This window comes from Aptenodytes forsteri, unplaced genomic scaffold, assembly GCF_000699145.1.
Source record: "Aptenodytes forsteri isolate BGI_AS27 unplaced genomic scaffold, ASM69914v1 Scaffold379, whole genome shotgun sequence".
Taxonomy (NCBI): domain Eukaryota; kingdom Metazoa; phylum Chordata; class Aves; order Sphenisciformes; family Spheniscidae; genus Aptenodytes; species Aptenodytes forsteri.
Window position 1 is genome coordinate 725,536 of NW_008794088.1, and position 13,669 is coordinate 739,204.

General features: G+C 47.9%; 1 protein-coding gene across 5 annotated transcripts in view; it reads right to left on the minus strand.

The window, feature by feature from the left end:
• The window catches only part of LSAMP (limbic system-associated membrane protein), a 1,059,407-nt gene that overhangs the window by 319,879 nt on the left and 725,859 nt on the right, over window positions 1-13,669 (minus strand). For 2 of the 5 annotated variants that reach the window (XM_009274417.1, XM_009274395.1), the window contains exon 1: window positions 12,853-13,007. In XM_009274417.1, coding sequence (XP_009272692.1) covers window positions 12,853-13,007 — 155 coding nt within the window. Of the gene's footprint in view, window positions 1-12,852; window positions 13,299-13,669 lie in introns of those variants that run through there. The other 3 variants (XM_009274410.1, XM_009274402.1, XM_009274388.1) reach the window with 3 other exon arrangements.

Consider the following 13,669-nt stretch of genomic DNA (forward strand, 5'->3'; position numbering starts at 1 on the left):
GGGGGAAGGAAGGCATTTAAAAGGCTAACTGATCTGACTATGTCCGAGGTCCTTGACCCACCTGGCTTGCATTTAAGCACCACTTCCCAACTCAGGTAAGAAGAAAGCTACACGTGTTTCTCCACTTTGGGACACACTTTTCAAATGGATAGACCTGCATGCTCTGACTCATCACCAGTACTGGAGACCAGCAAGGAGAATAGGAAGGGAAGAAATGCCACTCTTAAAGGCCAATGAATACGCATGAAGCATGTTATGCAAGAACCCCTGTGAACCCCCCTGTCCAGGTAAAAGTCCTACAGATGGCCCATCACTAAGCACAGCTGATGCAGTGGGGAGGATGTATGGGTGGACAGATAATTCGATATTTAGGTGAAAGAACTAAAATGGGTTTAATGCAGCACTAGGAAGACAGACTGCCTGCAGCACCTTCTGCTCCTGATTATGGATGCCAATCTCAGGTTTCCCTTAGGTGTAAAAGCAGCCAGGATGTGTACGTTTTCACAAAGGCTTCAGAGTCCCAGTCTCACAAAAAGGAAGTACCACAGGAGGATAATAAAGGGTAACCAGCAGTGAGGAACATCCCTGCTACAGCACCAGCAGCTGGCTTTAGTTTTCTGTAGCAACTTATTATCCCATGCCAAACACGTGGGGCTGTCTCCAGAGTTCCTGGAAAGCCTCTCCTGCAATGGACAAATCTGACTGAAGTGATCCTAACTCACGAGCTAAAGACCTGCTGCTTCCATTCAAGGTCAGAGCGGTCTGGCACTTTGAACACCAAGGACTTTCCATAACATTACACCACCACTGTCTTTTAAATGCATCTGCCTTCTTTGCCACCTGCACAAGAAAATCTCAAGGTCTGCACCCCAGCACTGATCTGTGTCACCCCACGTCAGCATCATGCAGGAACGTCAAGCTTCTCACCCAAGAAAGAGCTACCACAGAGGGGAAAAAAGCCCCCAGCTGCACCCTTTCAACTTCCAGCAGTAGAATCACAACACACCAAGGAAGCACTGCAGCATGTTCCTCTGCTGACAGAAGCAAGGTGGCTTTCGCACCAGCCTGCAGCCTCAGCTCTTGCCTGTCAACCACCTCATCAATGAATAGGCTCTCCTACTCTATTTCCAACTTGGGCTGCAATTGAAAGCAGGAGAAGCAGATCACTGGGATGCAACAGGCATCCAACTACATTCCTACTAGGAAGAGAAAGAGCTTTACTGGTGACGCAGCCCCCACTTCTTACTAGCCCTCCCACGCACACCCCTTCCTATGAGCTCTCAGGACAAATAGGCACCGGGCATTCTGTGTAGGAGCAGAAAATAAATACACTGGGAATACTCTGCAGGCCCAGCCTGAATACAAAGCGCTGATTGAGTGGCCATGCCTAACAAGAGCTCAGAGCCTGCTCTATCATCTACAGCAAAAGAGCCAGGGCACTGCAGTCACTATGGTGCTCCACCATCCTTCTCTGCTTTTCCCCCAGCCCCCCATTCTTGCTTCCAGGTCCAGAAGGGAAGGACATTCAAAGGAGATCAGAGTTGAGCGAAGAGAGAGAAAGAAAAGGAAGAAGGGGAAGGGGCTGGAGTCAGGAATTAGGACATGTGTTGGAGAGGGGTGAAGGGTGAGGAGAAGATGGATTGAGACAGAGAGAGAAAGCAAAGGAAGGAGGGAGGAGATGAAGAAGGCAAGGAAGAGATGTGACAGACAATTTAATTGAGCAAGGTGGCAGGCTGGATGGGGGAGTGTGCCAAGCAGAGGGAGCTGGGTGCCATTTGCAAGAGGGAAGACAGGAGAGAGAGATTTCAGCTGTGTCTCTGATAAACTTAGCCATCCTTTCTCTCTCAGTGGACAAATCTCTGCAAACACACCCTCCCCTTTCCTTGCTGGCAAGAGACAGCCAAGGATGGCAGTGGAGGGAAGGCAGATGAGGTACAGCATGTGTACAACTCGAAGGCTTTGGGCGCACTCCAAGTCTCAGCAGTAGGTATAATAGCAACAGGCCTAAAGGAGTGGGCCTAGCTGGTGAAGGAGGTAACTCCTTTTCTGTTCCTCATCAGGATGGGATCTCCTATTACTGCTGCCCACATTTAGCACACTCACAGGGGTACTGCCCCCATACGCTGCCCTGAACTGTTTACTGCCCAAAACCATGGCTGCCTTATTGTAGCATACAAGTGAGAAAGGCAATCTGACTATGCATACTTCTTTATGCTTTCTTTTTTTTTTAATAAAAATGAGGCCAGTACTACCCAGAGCCTGCCCATATCCGTACCCCCCATCAACAAGTTGATCCATTTCAGACAACCGCCATTAGTGGGAAAGTTGAGGGGGAAAGTCACTACGAGGGGGCTGCATTTGCTTAGCTTCTTATCACAAGGTCTGTGGTTCACAGGACATGAAGTCAGCTATTCACGAGGTACTCGCTTGCGCGCATAAGGCCTGTCTGAGCACACCCCCATCTCAGTCCCGCCAGGACTGATTTCAATTAAATAGCAGCGTAATCCAAGAAGCAGACAAATATGCCTGTGCAGGTGTATGGCGGGTTCGTGCCAGCAACTGTGTGGATGTGTTCATAATTTTTCCGTGGTGTCTTAAGGGGCTCTAGAAAGCAGCTTACTCCCTCACGTTTGCTTCAGCCCCGACTGCCTCTCTCCGGTGCTGCCAGCCACCCCAAGGGTCAGCGGCACGGTGTAACTGGGTGGTGACAGCAGTGACTGGCTAGGAAAGCTTAGCCAGTGCGTCCAAAAGGGCTTACTTAAAAAGAAGAGGAGCAATCTGCTGTGGCCAGGGTTGAGCGCTGGGGTCTCGAGGTCCCTGTAGGTTCTGCTGCTCAGGGAGCAAAGAGGTGGTGGTGGGAGATGTCCCCATGGCAAGGGAGAAGGGTGTGGGTGCCTGGTAAGCTGTGGGGCTCCAAGGTCCTCACCCCGCAGTCAGGAACGAGAGCCCCACTAAGCGAGGGCACCAGGGTAAGTCTGCAGGGCCAGCCTGGGGAGCTGGAGGCAGGGGACAGAGTCTGCCTGAGAAATGGCAGGGGGCTGTGGAAGGACCGTGCCTGTTCAACCAGCGCACTGAAGGCTAAGGCAGCGGCAGACGGGAAAAGGGGGAAGGCGGGCTGCAGCAGTCCCTCCCCATCTTCTTCCACCAGCTTAAACACCCCCCCCATCCTTTGACTCAAGGGGACTGCTAATAAACCTGCCTGCTCTGAAGGGACAAACAGGCTCCACTGAATCACAGCTCACACATGCCCCGCTTATATGAGGAGGGGGGCTCAGATACTCCTTTTCCCACAAAGCCCCAACAAACAACTGCCTCAGCTGGCGCAGGCTCCCTGCTCTATTGCTGCAGGGAGAGAGACTACAGATCGTATTATATTGTATTTAGCAGAGAGGGGACAATAATTTTTCAGGGAGTAATCACTCCCTGAATCCCACTTTTCTCCAAGCTCAGAGGACACCCCGGAACAGATGGGGGTTTCCTAACATCCCTGTGCTACCTGCAGCACTCAGTAGGGTTGCTACCTTGTAGTGGTGGTGTTTTTCTCCCCTCTTGAGCATTTTCCAATTCCAGCATGCTTATTTATGCCTGTTCCCCACTGTCACATGCTCTCCTTTCTGTTCCCTGACAAGATGAACACGGGGCCTGACCGTGGACAAATTCCTGCTCACTCCTGTTGGGAATCTGGGCTGGGGGTGGGAATGGAGCTCACTATGAAGGGCTGGTGTGAAGGTGGCAGGAGTGAAGGAGTCAGCTAGGCTTTGTCACTGTGGCTCCTTTCCTCCAAAGGAAAAGAAAGAGATAATGATGTTAGAACATTTTAACCTTTCTTTTTCTGAGCTTGATAGGCTTGGCCTGAGGCACCTTTCCTAGCAAAAACAGGCTGCTGTAAGATTGATTCGTTGGGTGCAGAGTTTAAAGGTAATTTTCTCTTGTCACATGCACATAAATTATTGTGGCTCAAGCTGCGATCAGCTCCATGTCTCACTTGTTCGACTGCTTTTATGCCCAGGCTCTGATAAGGGGTTGTAAGAACCACATCCAGTGCTCCCCAAGCAGCATCCTATATAAATACATATCAAGAGCACCACAGGTGTACACACAAAGTTAGTGTCTGGGGGGGGAGGAAGGGGCACATACCTGCAAATCTGTACAGCCAGAGATTTTCAGCTGCAGAAGTTGCAGCTAGAGCCTTGTTTGCTCAGCTATGAACCTGTTTAAAATGTTCTGTCCATGAATGCCAGGGCAAGGAAAACTCATCCACTCAGATTATTCACAAGGGGGAGAGGAAAAAAGATGCACATGCACACACACAAAGGAAGCACAGCTGCAGCCAAAGTGAATTCATTTTTAACATTCATGAAAATATTCACAGAACACTTCAAGGCTATTTGCCTAAATTTTGCTGTTTGGAGTAAACACTTGAGCCAGCACAGGCTATGTGTTCTAGGCGCAATACGGCATCAGGGATTAGGGGTGCCTCCTGGCTCCAGGTCACAGATTCACACTATGTCTCTGAGTACATGTGGCCCCCCTACTGTAAAGCACAGACTCACAGTCTGCCGCTGCATAGTTCCCGACTCTTGGCCCTGTCACAGCCAAAACGACTTTGCAAGTACTTGCGGCCATCGCATTCCCCATCCACCGCAACCTTATGCAACAAAGGCATACGCGCTCTGCCAAATTTAAACACAAAAACAGTGGCAAACAATGGCAGCTCTGGCACGTGCCTGGTCTGGGGGAGCAGACCCCTTTCCTCCCCTCTGCTTCCCCCTCCCTCTCCTCAACTCATCCCCTTCATTGGTTCCTTTCCCTGAGCATCCTATGCAGCTCACACAAGGGAAAATGCTGCAGCACACAAGGGAGACTCAGCTGAAGCCCTGAAGACAAGAGCTGTGTGCGTTGTCTCTTCCTCCTCCATAAATACAGCTGAGACGACGACTGGGTAATTGGCTAAGTGCCTGTCAGCTTAATAACAGAGAGACACAGAGAGAGAGAGAGAGAGAGAGAGATTTGTATTTACTATTCAAAGTCATGGATGCTGCCTGCCAGTGGATTTCAACATGGGTTTTGTTTGCACAGCGAGGCATGAAAAGTGAACGGACATGCAGCTCTGAGTCATGGTCTCCCTTGCCCAGCCTCGTGTGAGGGTGGACAACCAGCCTGGGATGGAGGGAGTGAAAAAGCAGAGAGCTGAGGTAGCTGCCATGCAGGTACCATCGGGTTCCCGGTTAGAGTATCCCTGGGTTCCTACACTGGAAAAGCACCATCACCACCCCTGACGAGACACTGTTGCCACTGACACACTAAGTTACACCACATTAGGGGCAATGACAGTGGTGCATCTCCAGCATGGTCAGCCTGACATCTCTGAGAGGGGTGGCTGCAGTGGCTCTGTGAGTGGTGGCTGCACAGCTGTGTGACCACCCCTATTTCGTTTCACAACTGCACAGCACAGGGGTTGGTGCTTGGGGAGCTGGAGCCCTCTTGGCCTTTCCCTCCCCCTTGTAAATCCAGTGCTCTTCTAGGAACCCACCTCTACAGAGAGCACCTGTGAAGAAAAAACACTCAGGCATGTCTCGCCTCTCACAGGAGGGTGGGAGGGTGTATGCGAAGGACAAGCCTCCCTGCTCTTCAGAAGCTTTCACTACTTCCTCTGCCACAGAAATGCAAATTCCAGAGGCGAAAGTGGTTCAGGGACAGGTTCAGTGGTTCCAGGCTACTGGAAAGGGACAGTATTGGCCAGATCTACCGCAGTGTTAACCACTGAGCCTCAGAAGAGGAAGATGCAATATTCTGTTTGCTTGCTGCCTTTTTCTTTCACAGCTGTAGCAACTGAGGCACAGTGAAGCGAAGGACGCTTCCAGCATCAGTGATGGTTACCGAGGCCCAGGAGTCAGAAGTCACACAGATCTCCAAGCAAGCAGTCTGTTATCCCGCCCATTGGGCAGTGCTGACTCTCACTGATACAATGCTTGCAACTGTACGAAGTATATGAACATGTGTACAACCGCACACAAGAAAACATTTTCCATTTTTAAACAGGAACAAACGTAGGGAAAGACCCGTTTGCACACAAGCAAGCACGCACCCCCCAAACCTCATGCAGATGTGTTATTGCAAAGTATCTGTTGAAATCCTGCCCAGTCTGAATTCCATCAAGTTAGCTCTGACTGAAAAAGCCCAACCCCAGTGAAATCAATAGAGCTGCGGCAGGGCTATTTCTCCTCTCTTTGCACGGGGCCGAGCACATTGGGGCACTATGGGGTCACAGCTGGCCTCTCCCACACAACTGAGTCGCTCCTAATAAAAATCTGCAGAAATATACATGCACAGGGGAGACTGGCTGTTCAGATTATTTTGAAATAGCTGTTTTCTAGGCAGAGGTGAAACTCATCATTATTACTTCCCATTATTTACCATAAAACCAGACATGTTAGATGTGCCTGAAGCCTGAAGCAAATGCTTTGGTGTCAGATTCAGGTGAAAATCACATTCGTTTCTTCTTCAGTGAGAGAAGAGTAAAAGAAAACTCAGTAAATTCCTGACTTCACCTTTGTGCCCTCCATTGCACTTACTCCAGCAGAGCACAAGTTCACGCAAGCCAGAGTGAATTTTGATGGACAACAAAACTAGGTACCTTCAATGAAAATGGCTATATTCAGCCTCACAGTAAGTCTGTTGAAGCTCTGCTGCTGCATCAGCAGTGAGCTGTGGCCCTGCAGCTCTGTCAGAATCAGATACCTGTGGGTCTGGATATAAAGGGCAGATACGTGTAATATATATTTTGAAAACTTATAGTTATGAGATGGCAAATTCCAGTAACTATGAGCTATTTTAAGACTAGGTCTTTCCTCATGACCTGCTGGGGAGGGGAGCGGAGTGGAAGAGGTACCGACTCTGAGACACTCCAGGTAACATGTACTACTATATAAATTTCAATGCCAACTAAGTAGGAAAACATACGGTACTTAGCTGCAAACTGAAGTGTGTGTGCAGACTCAGGGGAGGAGGTTAACGCCATACAGTCTGATACTGTCCCTCCTCCTCCATCTTTCTGAATGCAAATTATACATACAGTGTTATTAAACATACATAATTTCACCAAAGAAAGAGCCTTTCCTTTTCTAATTTCCATTCCACCTTTGCTTGTGATGGGTTAGTCCCACTTTGCAGAAAACGCAGTATCACAAAGGCCCTGCTCACCACTGGGCACACCATATATAAATATTGTGTGCATACATGTGTGTGTATAAGGAGAGATGCTAATCACCAGCCTCTGACCACATACATACTGCAATTTCCTTTACCATATGTGTGCACACACACTCACATATCTATGTATACATGTGTGCCTTCATATGATGGCACCATCTGCTGCCAGACCTGGAAGTTTTGCAACATCTTCTGTTACTACATTTATACATTTCTTTTTATATATATATATTTTTTTAAAAGGAACGTATCAGCAGAGTACAGCCCCTTTTGCACAGATCCCCACAGACCCTCTCGACACATGCATGCTAGATTTGATAATGAAGACTTTGCATATACTGGAGAAAAAGAAGAGCATTTGGGTCTTGTAGTCAAAATACCAGCGCAGATGAGGACGTACTATGAAAACCTTGTTTGCCACATTTGCTGGGTTGTTGCATGGCTGAGCCGAAAGGTAACCTAAGCTAATGGATAGGTCGCTAGGCTGGGTGCACCCGAGCCCTGCTGTGCAACCCTGGGTGAGTCCCCTCACCTCCAGGCGCCTCCTGCCCACCCCCAGCCTCTCTCTGTCCCAGCTAATAGCCTGCACGCCCTGCGGAAGAGGGGATCTCTCTTACTCTGTGCTCGCGTGGCACTTAATACAAAGGGTGCCTCAACTTAGTGGTGGCCTTTAAGTGCCACAACAATACTACTAATAATCAAGGTTACAATTTTACTGCCAAGGCTGTATTATTATGTAGCATTATACCTTTGAACGTGCCTATTCTCATTTCTAGCAAACGGCTCAGCTCAGTGCTCCCTGTTATAAATCATATGCTAATTATAAATGTAATCTGAACAGCTTTTACTTTTCTTTTAAAATGACTGTATAGGGCATAAACTTTGTTGTAATGCTGTGTTGCTACTTTGCCTGAGGTGCCTTTGTCCTCTAGCATAGCTCCACATGTAGAATATCAGCAAAATACTGGGAGGCCAAGAACAGAGTTTGCATAAATTGCTTATATTGCAGGATTACACCAACAGCACTACCATTACTGCTGGTAATTTGATTCTAGCCCATCCTTTGACACATGTAACTTGAGCTAAGTACCCATTAGGATGGAAGTTCCTAAACGTGCTATCATCCTGAAACTTCATATTATTTAAAGATACCTGGTAAAAATGGAAATTGCACACTCGCATAAATGTTGGTTTTCATCAGTGCATCAGCATCAGATTGATTTAATTCTTGATGAAAAGTTGATGCTTGGAAAAACTCAAGAACAATGAGCCAAATTCTGGCCTTGGCGAGATCCCAGTTCTCCAATGGGCTGAGCATCACCTGAGCAGCTCTCAGCAGCTTAAGCCCTGTATGAGTCACTTGTACCTCTTTATCAGCAGTCCCCGGGAATCTGCCCCAAAGACAAATGCAGTATTTCTGGCAGTGCCCTTGGGCTTTGGTGGATTTGTACTGGTATAGCTGAGCGGATGGGGGGGATGTGCCCCATTTTGGTTCCAGCTAGTGACAAGCTCCATTTCAGAAGTCATTAAAGGCCAAATCTGCCCTTGTGCCAGGACTACTAAAAGCCCCGGGCAACCTGCGAGTCCCACTGACGCCCTCAGAATAGTGCTTTAAAGGCACTTTGGGGTGAGCTGCTGTGATGGTTCCTGAGAGAGCTGAGCTTTCCCCTGACAGGCTGTACAGGTACCTGATCCCACAGCATGGACTCCATTGCCATTTTGCTTCCAACCCATCTTAAGGGCCAAACATGACAGAGGCACAGTTCCCTCCCTCCCCAGTTTGCAGTAGCTGCCCTTCGCTACTGCACATCCCGCTTAGCCAACGTCCTCCTATTTCTCATCCCCTCCCTAGACTGAAAGTGCGTAACAAAGCACAGGATCCCTGCCTTTGCTCACCCAACACCTGCAGAGAAAATGAGGTGGGAGGGGATGCTGGGGGCAGGTAAACAGAAAGAAGATTTGGGGTTGGGGCTTGTTTTTCTTTTCCCATTTTAATTAGTTTTGGGGGATATTTTGTGTGTTTGTTGTTTGGAGATTCTTTTTTTCCTAACATCAAGCAGGGAAGTTGCATACAAAACCTGACAACCTCATGACTGATCTTGCAAGCAAAACATTGGCAGGAATTGTAGCACACAGTTCCCTCTCAATACTCAAAATAAGGTTCAGTGTCCTCCTTTACTCGCTGAAGACAGAGTTAAAAAAAGGAAACCAAGTCTGACAGGCTTTCTGATATACAGTGTCATCTTTGAAACATCCTGCTCTCTTTTCTTGGTTGTAGCTGGCTGAACACCAGAAGCTCTTCTCAGCCCTTCTGACCTGTTGCAACTTTCAGACCCCTCCTCCCTTTTCAGCCTTGCTCTAAGGAGCAGATCATTACCCTTTTCCCTGTGGATAGTTTATCACAAGCTATTTTTATTCTCTCCCTCTGCAATTCCCTAACTTCCCCATGCCAAATATTCACTAAAAGTCATCAACCTTCACCAAGGCCAACAAATGAATCAAACCTGCTGCCAGGTCATTTAGGAGATGAGCCAGTATAGAGTTAGGAACATTTTTTGGAAGTCCATAGCAAGAGAATATTTAAATATTCCATAGCTTTAAAAAGTCATATCCAAACTTCCCAGCATAATTCTATTCTGAGTAACAAGCTGTAGATGAAGCTCCAGAGGAGTGGCTTCCTTTAGGAACATTAGGGCTTATCATAAACTATTTTTTTCCACTTCATAGAACAGTCCACCAACCCATTCTTCCACTTACAAGTGTAACACTATATACAAATGTATAAGGCCCCAAAGGAGAAGAATCATTCAGAATACCCTGTCCTTGATGCTTTGCTGAATTATTTGCACCACAATTTACATGAACAAAATGTTTTTAGTTATATTATCACTATGTACATTGCTTTTAATTCTTTCCAACTGCATATCATTTTTTCTCCCTCCTACATTTTCATTTCCCTTCAAGCTACAGGATGGAGCTACTGGGCACCGGTAAACCGCCGCTGCATGCTTCCTCTTCCCTCTGAAGCAGATGCATAGCAAAGATAAGTGATATGATCTCCGTGTAGAAATCTCTTACCTATCTCTCTGTGGAGGTAAAGACCTGCTCTGAGCACAGTTAGTATAGATCATCTAATGGTTTTCCCCACCTAGCTCTTCCCCTTGCTTTGTCACTAGCGGATCTATAGGCAGGGAGAGCGAGATGCTGGGAGTTTTTCAAACACAAGGCTGTCTTAAAGTGAGTTACGTTTTGGAGGGGCAGGGAAAACAGTGAGGGGGAAGCTAGCAAACCAACCCTTGCTTTGAAACTGAGGGAATGAAATGTCATCCTGGAGGACCTAAAGTGTCCAGGACAGAGGGAAATCTCGCCCCTTCCAGCCTCATACGGCAGTCCCATCTCCCAGCACGGCCTGGCTTCTGCCTTTCCTCTGAAGGAGGGACTGAAACATGTCAGAAACCTGGGGCTGGTCCCAGGGAAATGGAGGGGAGACAGCTGCTTTTCCTAGGAAACATGAAAAGCATACAGCCAGCCAGATCTGCTTAAAGAGCTTAGGAAGGCAGCTGAGGGAGGGAAAGCCTGTGCACCGGCCACAGTCACTTCTGACAGAAATGCAGCCTGCCAGGAACACCGTATTGCTCGGAGCAAGCAGTTGCATGACCGGGTGGCATGCCGCTCCTGCGAACCGTGTCACCTGGCACACATCTGGATCACCTCACTCAGGTGATCAGAAACTATCTTAGTTTCTTTCCTATATCAGAAAATATCTTAGTGCTGACATAACACTGGTAAGCCACACACTCCACACACAAACACCAAAACCACTCTCCCATGCAGCCCAGTTGAGCTTGCTCACAAACGCTTTACACGCAGCACATGCAGGCACCATCTCCACCATCCACTCAGCCCTCTCTGCTGCAAATGCAGCTTTAGCACACAGCATCTAGATAAACTCAAAAGCTCCAAGGTTAAGTGGGAAATAGAAATCCGGTGGCCCCTGGCTGGGCAAGTGAGCTCAATGACTTGTCTGCTGCTGTATGTACCAAACATACGCCAGCAAACATCTGCCTGAGCAGCCCCTCCAAAATGAATGATTGATGGAAGTGATTTGCCTTTAAAAATGGAACAAGTCAGCTAGGAGTCCCGCTAGAAAAGGGTTAATGGGATATATGAATTGCTAGTGAGTGGAAGGGAGAGGAGAGGAGCCGGGAGTCTGAGGCAACACCCCTTGTTAGGTGTTTACCATGTCACATCTAAACCCCTTCCACCGCATATGCAAGGCAGATGAATTACTCTGTAAATCCTATTACTCCGTGTGGATAAATCTTACGTGTGAGTTAACAAGTCTGGAGAGCTGGGGAATAGAAGCTGCTGAACGGATATTCCAGGATCAAAACAACCCAGCACACGGGAGCTGAGAGAAGCGATACGTGTACACACACACCCCCCTCCCTCTTCTAGCATCCTTCTTCCCTGATCCCATCTTGCTAGCTCACATACCCCTCTATCATTAAATGGGAGGGATGCAGGACACAGGGGATCATGTAGCAGACCATTTGGTGACATCTAGCAGGATTTATTTCAGAGAAAGAGAAAGAAAACTTTGCTGCTGCTGTTAGCTTTGTTAGGGAATTGCTCCCTTGATGCTTCAGGGTTTGTGCACTATCAGCTCCTCATACAGATTACAGACTTATTTTAAATTACGTCCAGTAGTTTTATAGCCGTAATACACAGTGCGTGCACACACTCACACGCACAGAATTTTCCTTCAGTAGGGAAGTTACTGCAGGTAAGTTGAGCAAGGCAGAATTTGAAGAAGAAACCCACAGGAAAAAGATGACTGCGTTTCAGCTATTTGGGACACTCCTAACTGAAAGCCCAAGTAGCCTCAGAACTACCTTTAGAAAACCTGCATGACGAATACAGAAATGCAACACTCGATACTGCCTGTGAACAAGGCTTCATGTGCAAAGACACCCCCTCATCACAACCACTCAGACACGAAGGCACAGCATACACCCATTTACTTAGCCCTGCAAAGAAACCAACACAGCGAACGAGATACAAGCTTCCTAAATGTCGGAGCTCTTACACCATCTTTTCTCCAGCCTTTTCAACTACTGTATCCATCTCCCCTCCCTACAGGGCAGATAAATAAATAAATAAAATTAAAAGCCAGAGTTTCCCAGAAGAACTTGCCCAAGAGTTCTGGCAGCACCAGGAATAAAGTTTTTGCATAGGTACAAAAAGAAGTATGGGAAGATCAATGGAACATCTGGCAAGCACAGCTGGATCCCTTTTCGATTTCTCTATTGATACTGCAGGGCTGCTAGAAAATGCACGTTCACGAGAGCTGGCTAACACAAACAGATCTTTCCCACTGAAATTCTTTTGATCCAGAGCACTACATAGAGGAGAGTGGTGGCAAGAGGTTTTCAAAAGCTCTGCAATTTTTTTTTATATTAAAGCACAAACATGCAGAGCTTGTTTGTAGCAGCTGCTGCTACTGCAGTTCGAGAGGTAAAATAACACACTCTCACAGAGACATACAGACGCAAATCTGTATCGCATCACATGTATACATTGCATACACAGAAATATAGATACACACATAGAAAAGGAAAAGTTGGCAAAATGCCCTACCTGAGGATGGCTGTGTCCCCCTGCCTCACGGTGATGTTATCGGTACCTCGGGTAAAATCCACGCTGCGGACTGGCAGCCCTGTAGGGAGAAGGCAAAGCAATCTCAGTAGGACCAGCGGTAATTGTTTCCGATCAGGCTGAGCCCTTGCTACCATGGCTGGTCTCGTCGAGTTTCACTGCCTGTACTTGTCTCTCTCTCTGCGTGTGTATGTGGGTAGACAGATGTAGAAAGAAAAACAATAACAATAATAATAATAATGTACAACTCTCTCTCTGATCGACAGCCCCAGAAAGGGGAGGTGATTTCACAGTCCTTCTTAGCTGCCACTTTCTCTTGCTTTTTTCAGTCTCTTGCTGGTTTCTTCCCCCCCCCTTTTCTTTTTTTAAGGCTTTCCAAAAAAAGTCTTAGCACAACCTTCAATTAAAAAAGGAAAAAAAGAAATAAAAAAACAAGAGGAAAAAGTCAGGTAACAAAATAATTAAAAAACATTAATAATTAAATCGACCCGTTTGGAGTGATGGAGAGAGGTGAAAAAAAGGAAAAGGAACAAGACGAGTCCTGTGCCGCCGGGCTGCGCGAGTGGATGGTCCTGCTCCAGTGCGCGGCTGTGCAGCCTCCCTCCCCCGAGCTCCCTTCCTAACCCACTTTCCCAGGCGGAGCGAGGGAGGGAGAGAGGAGGGAGGAGGGAGGGAGGGAGCCTCACTCGTGAGACGGCGGCTCGGCCCCCCGGCGGCGGCGAGCGCGGGAGGGGACCTGCGAGCGGCGCTTCCTGTCCCTCTCCCGGGGGCGCAGCCCGCCCCGCGGCCCCCCCCGCCC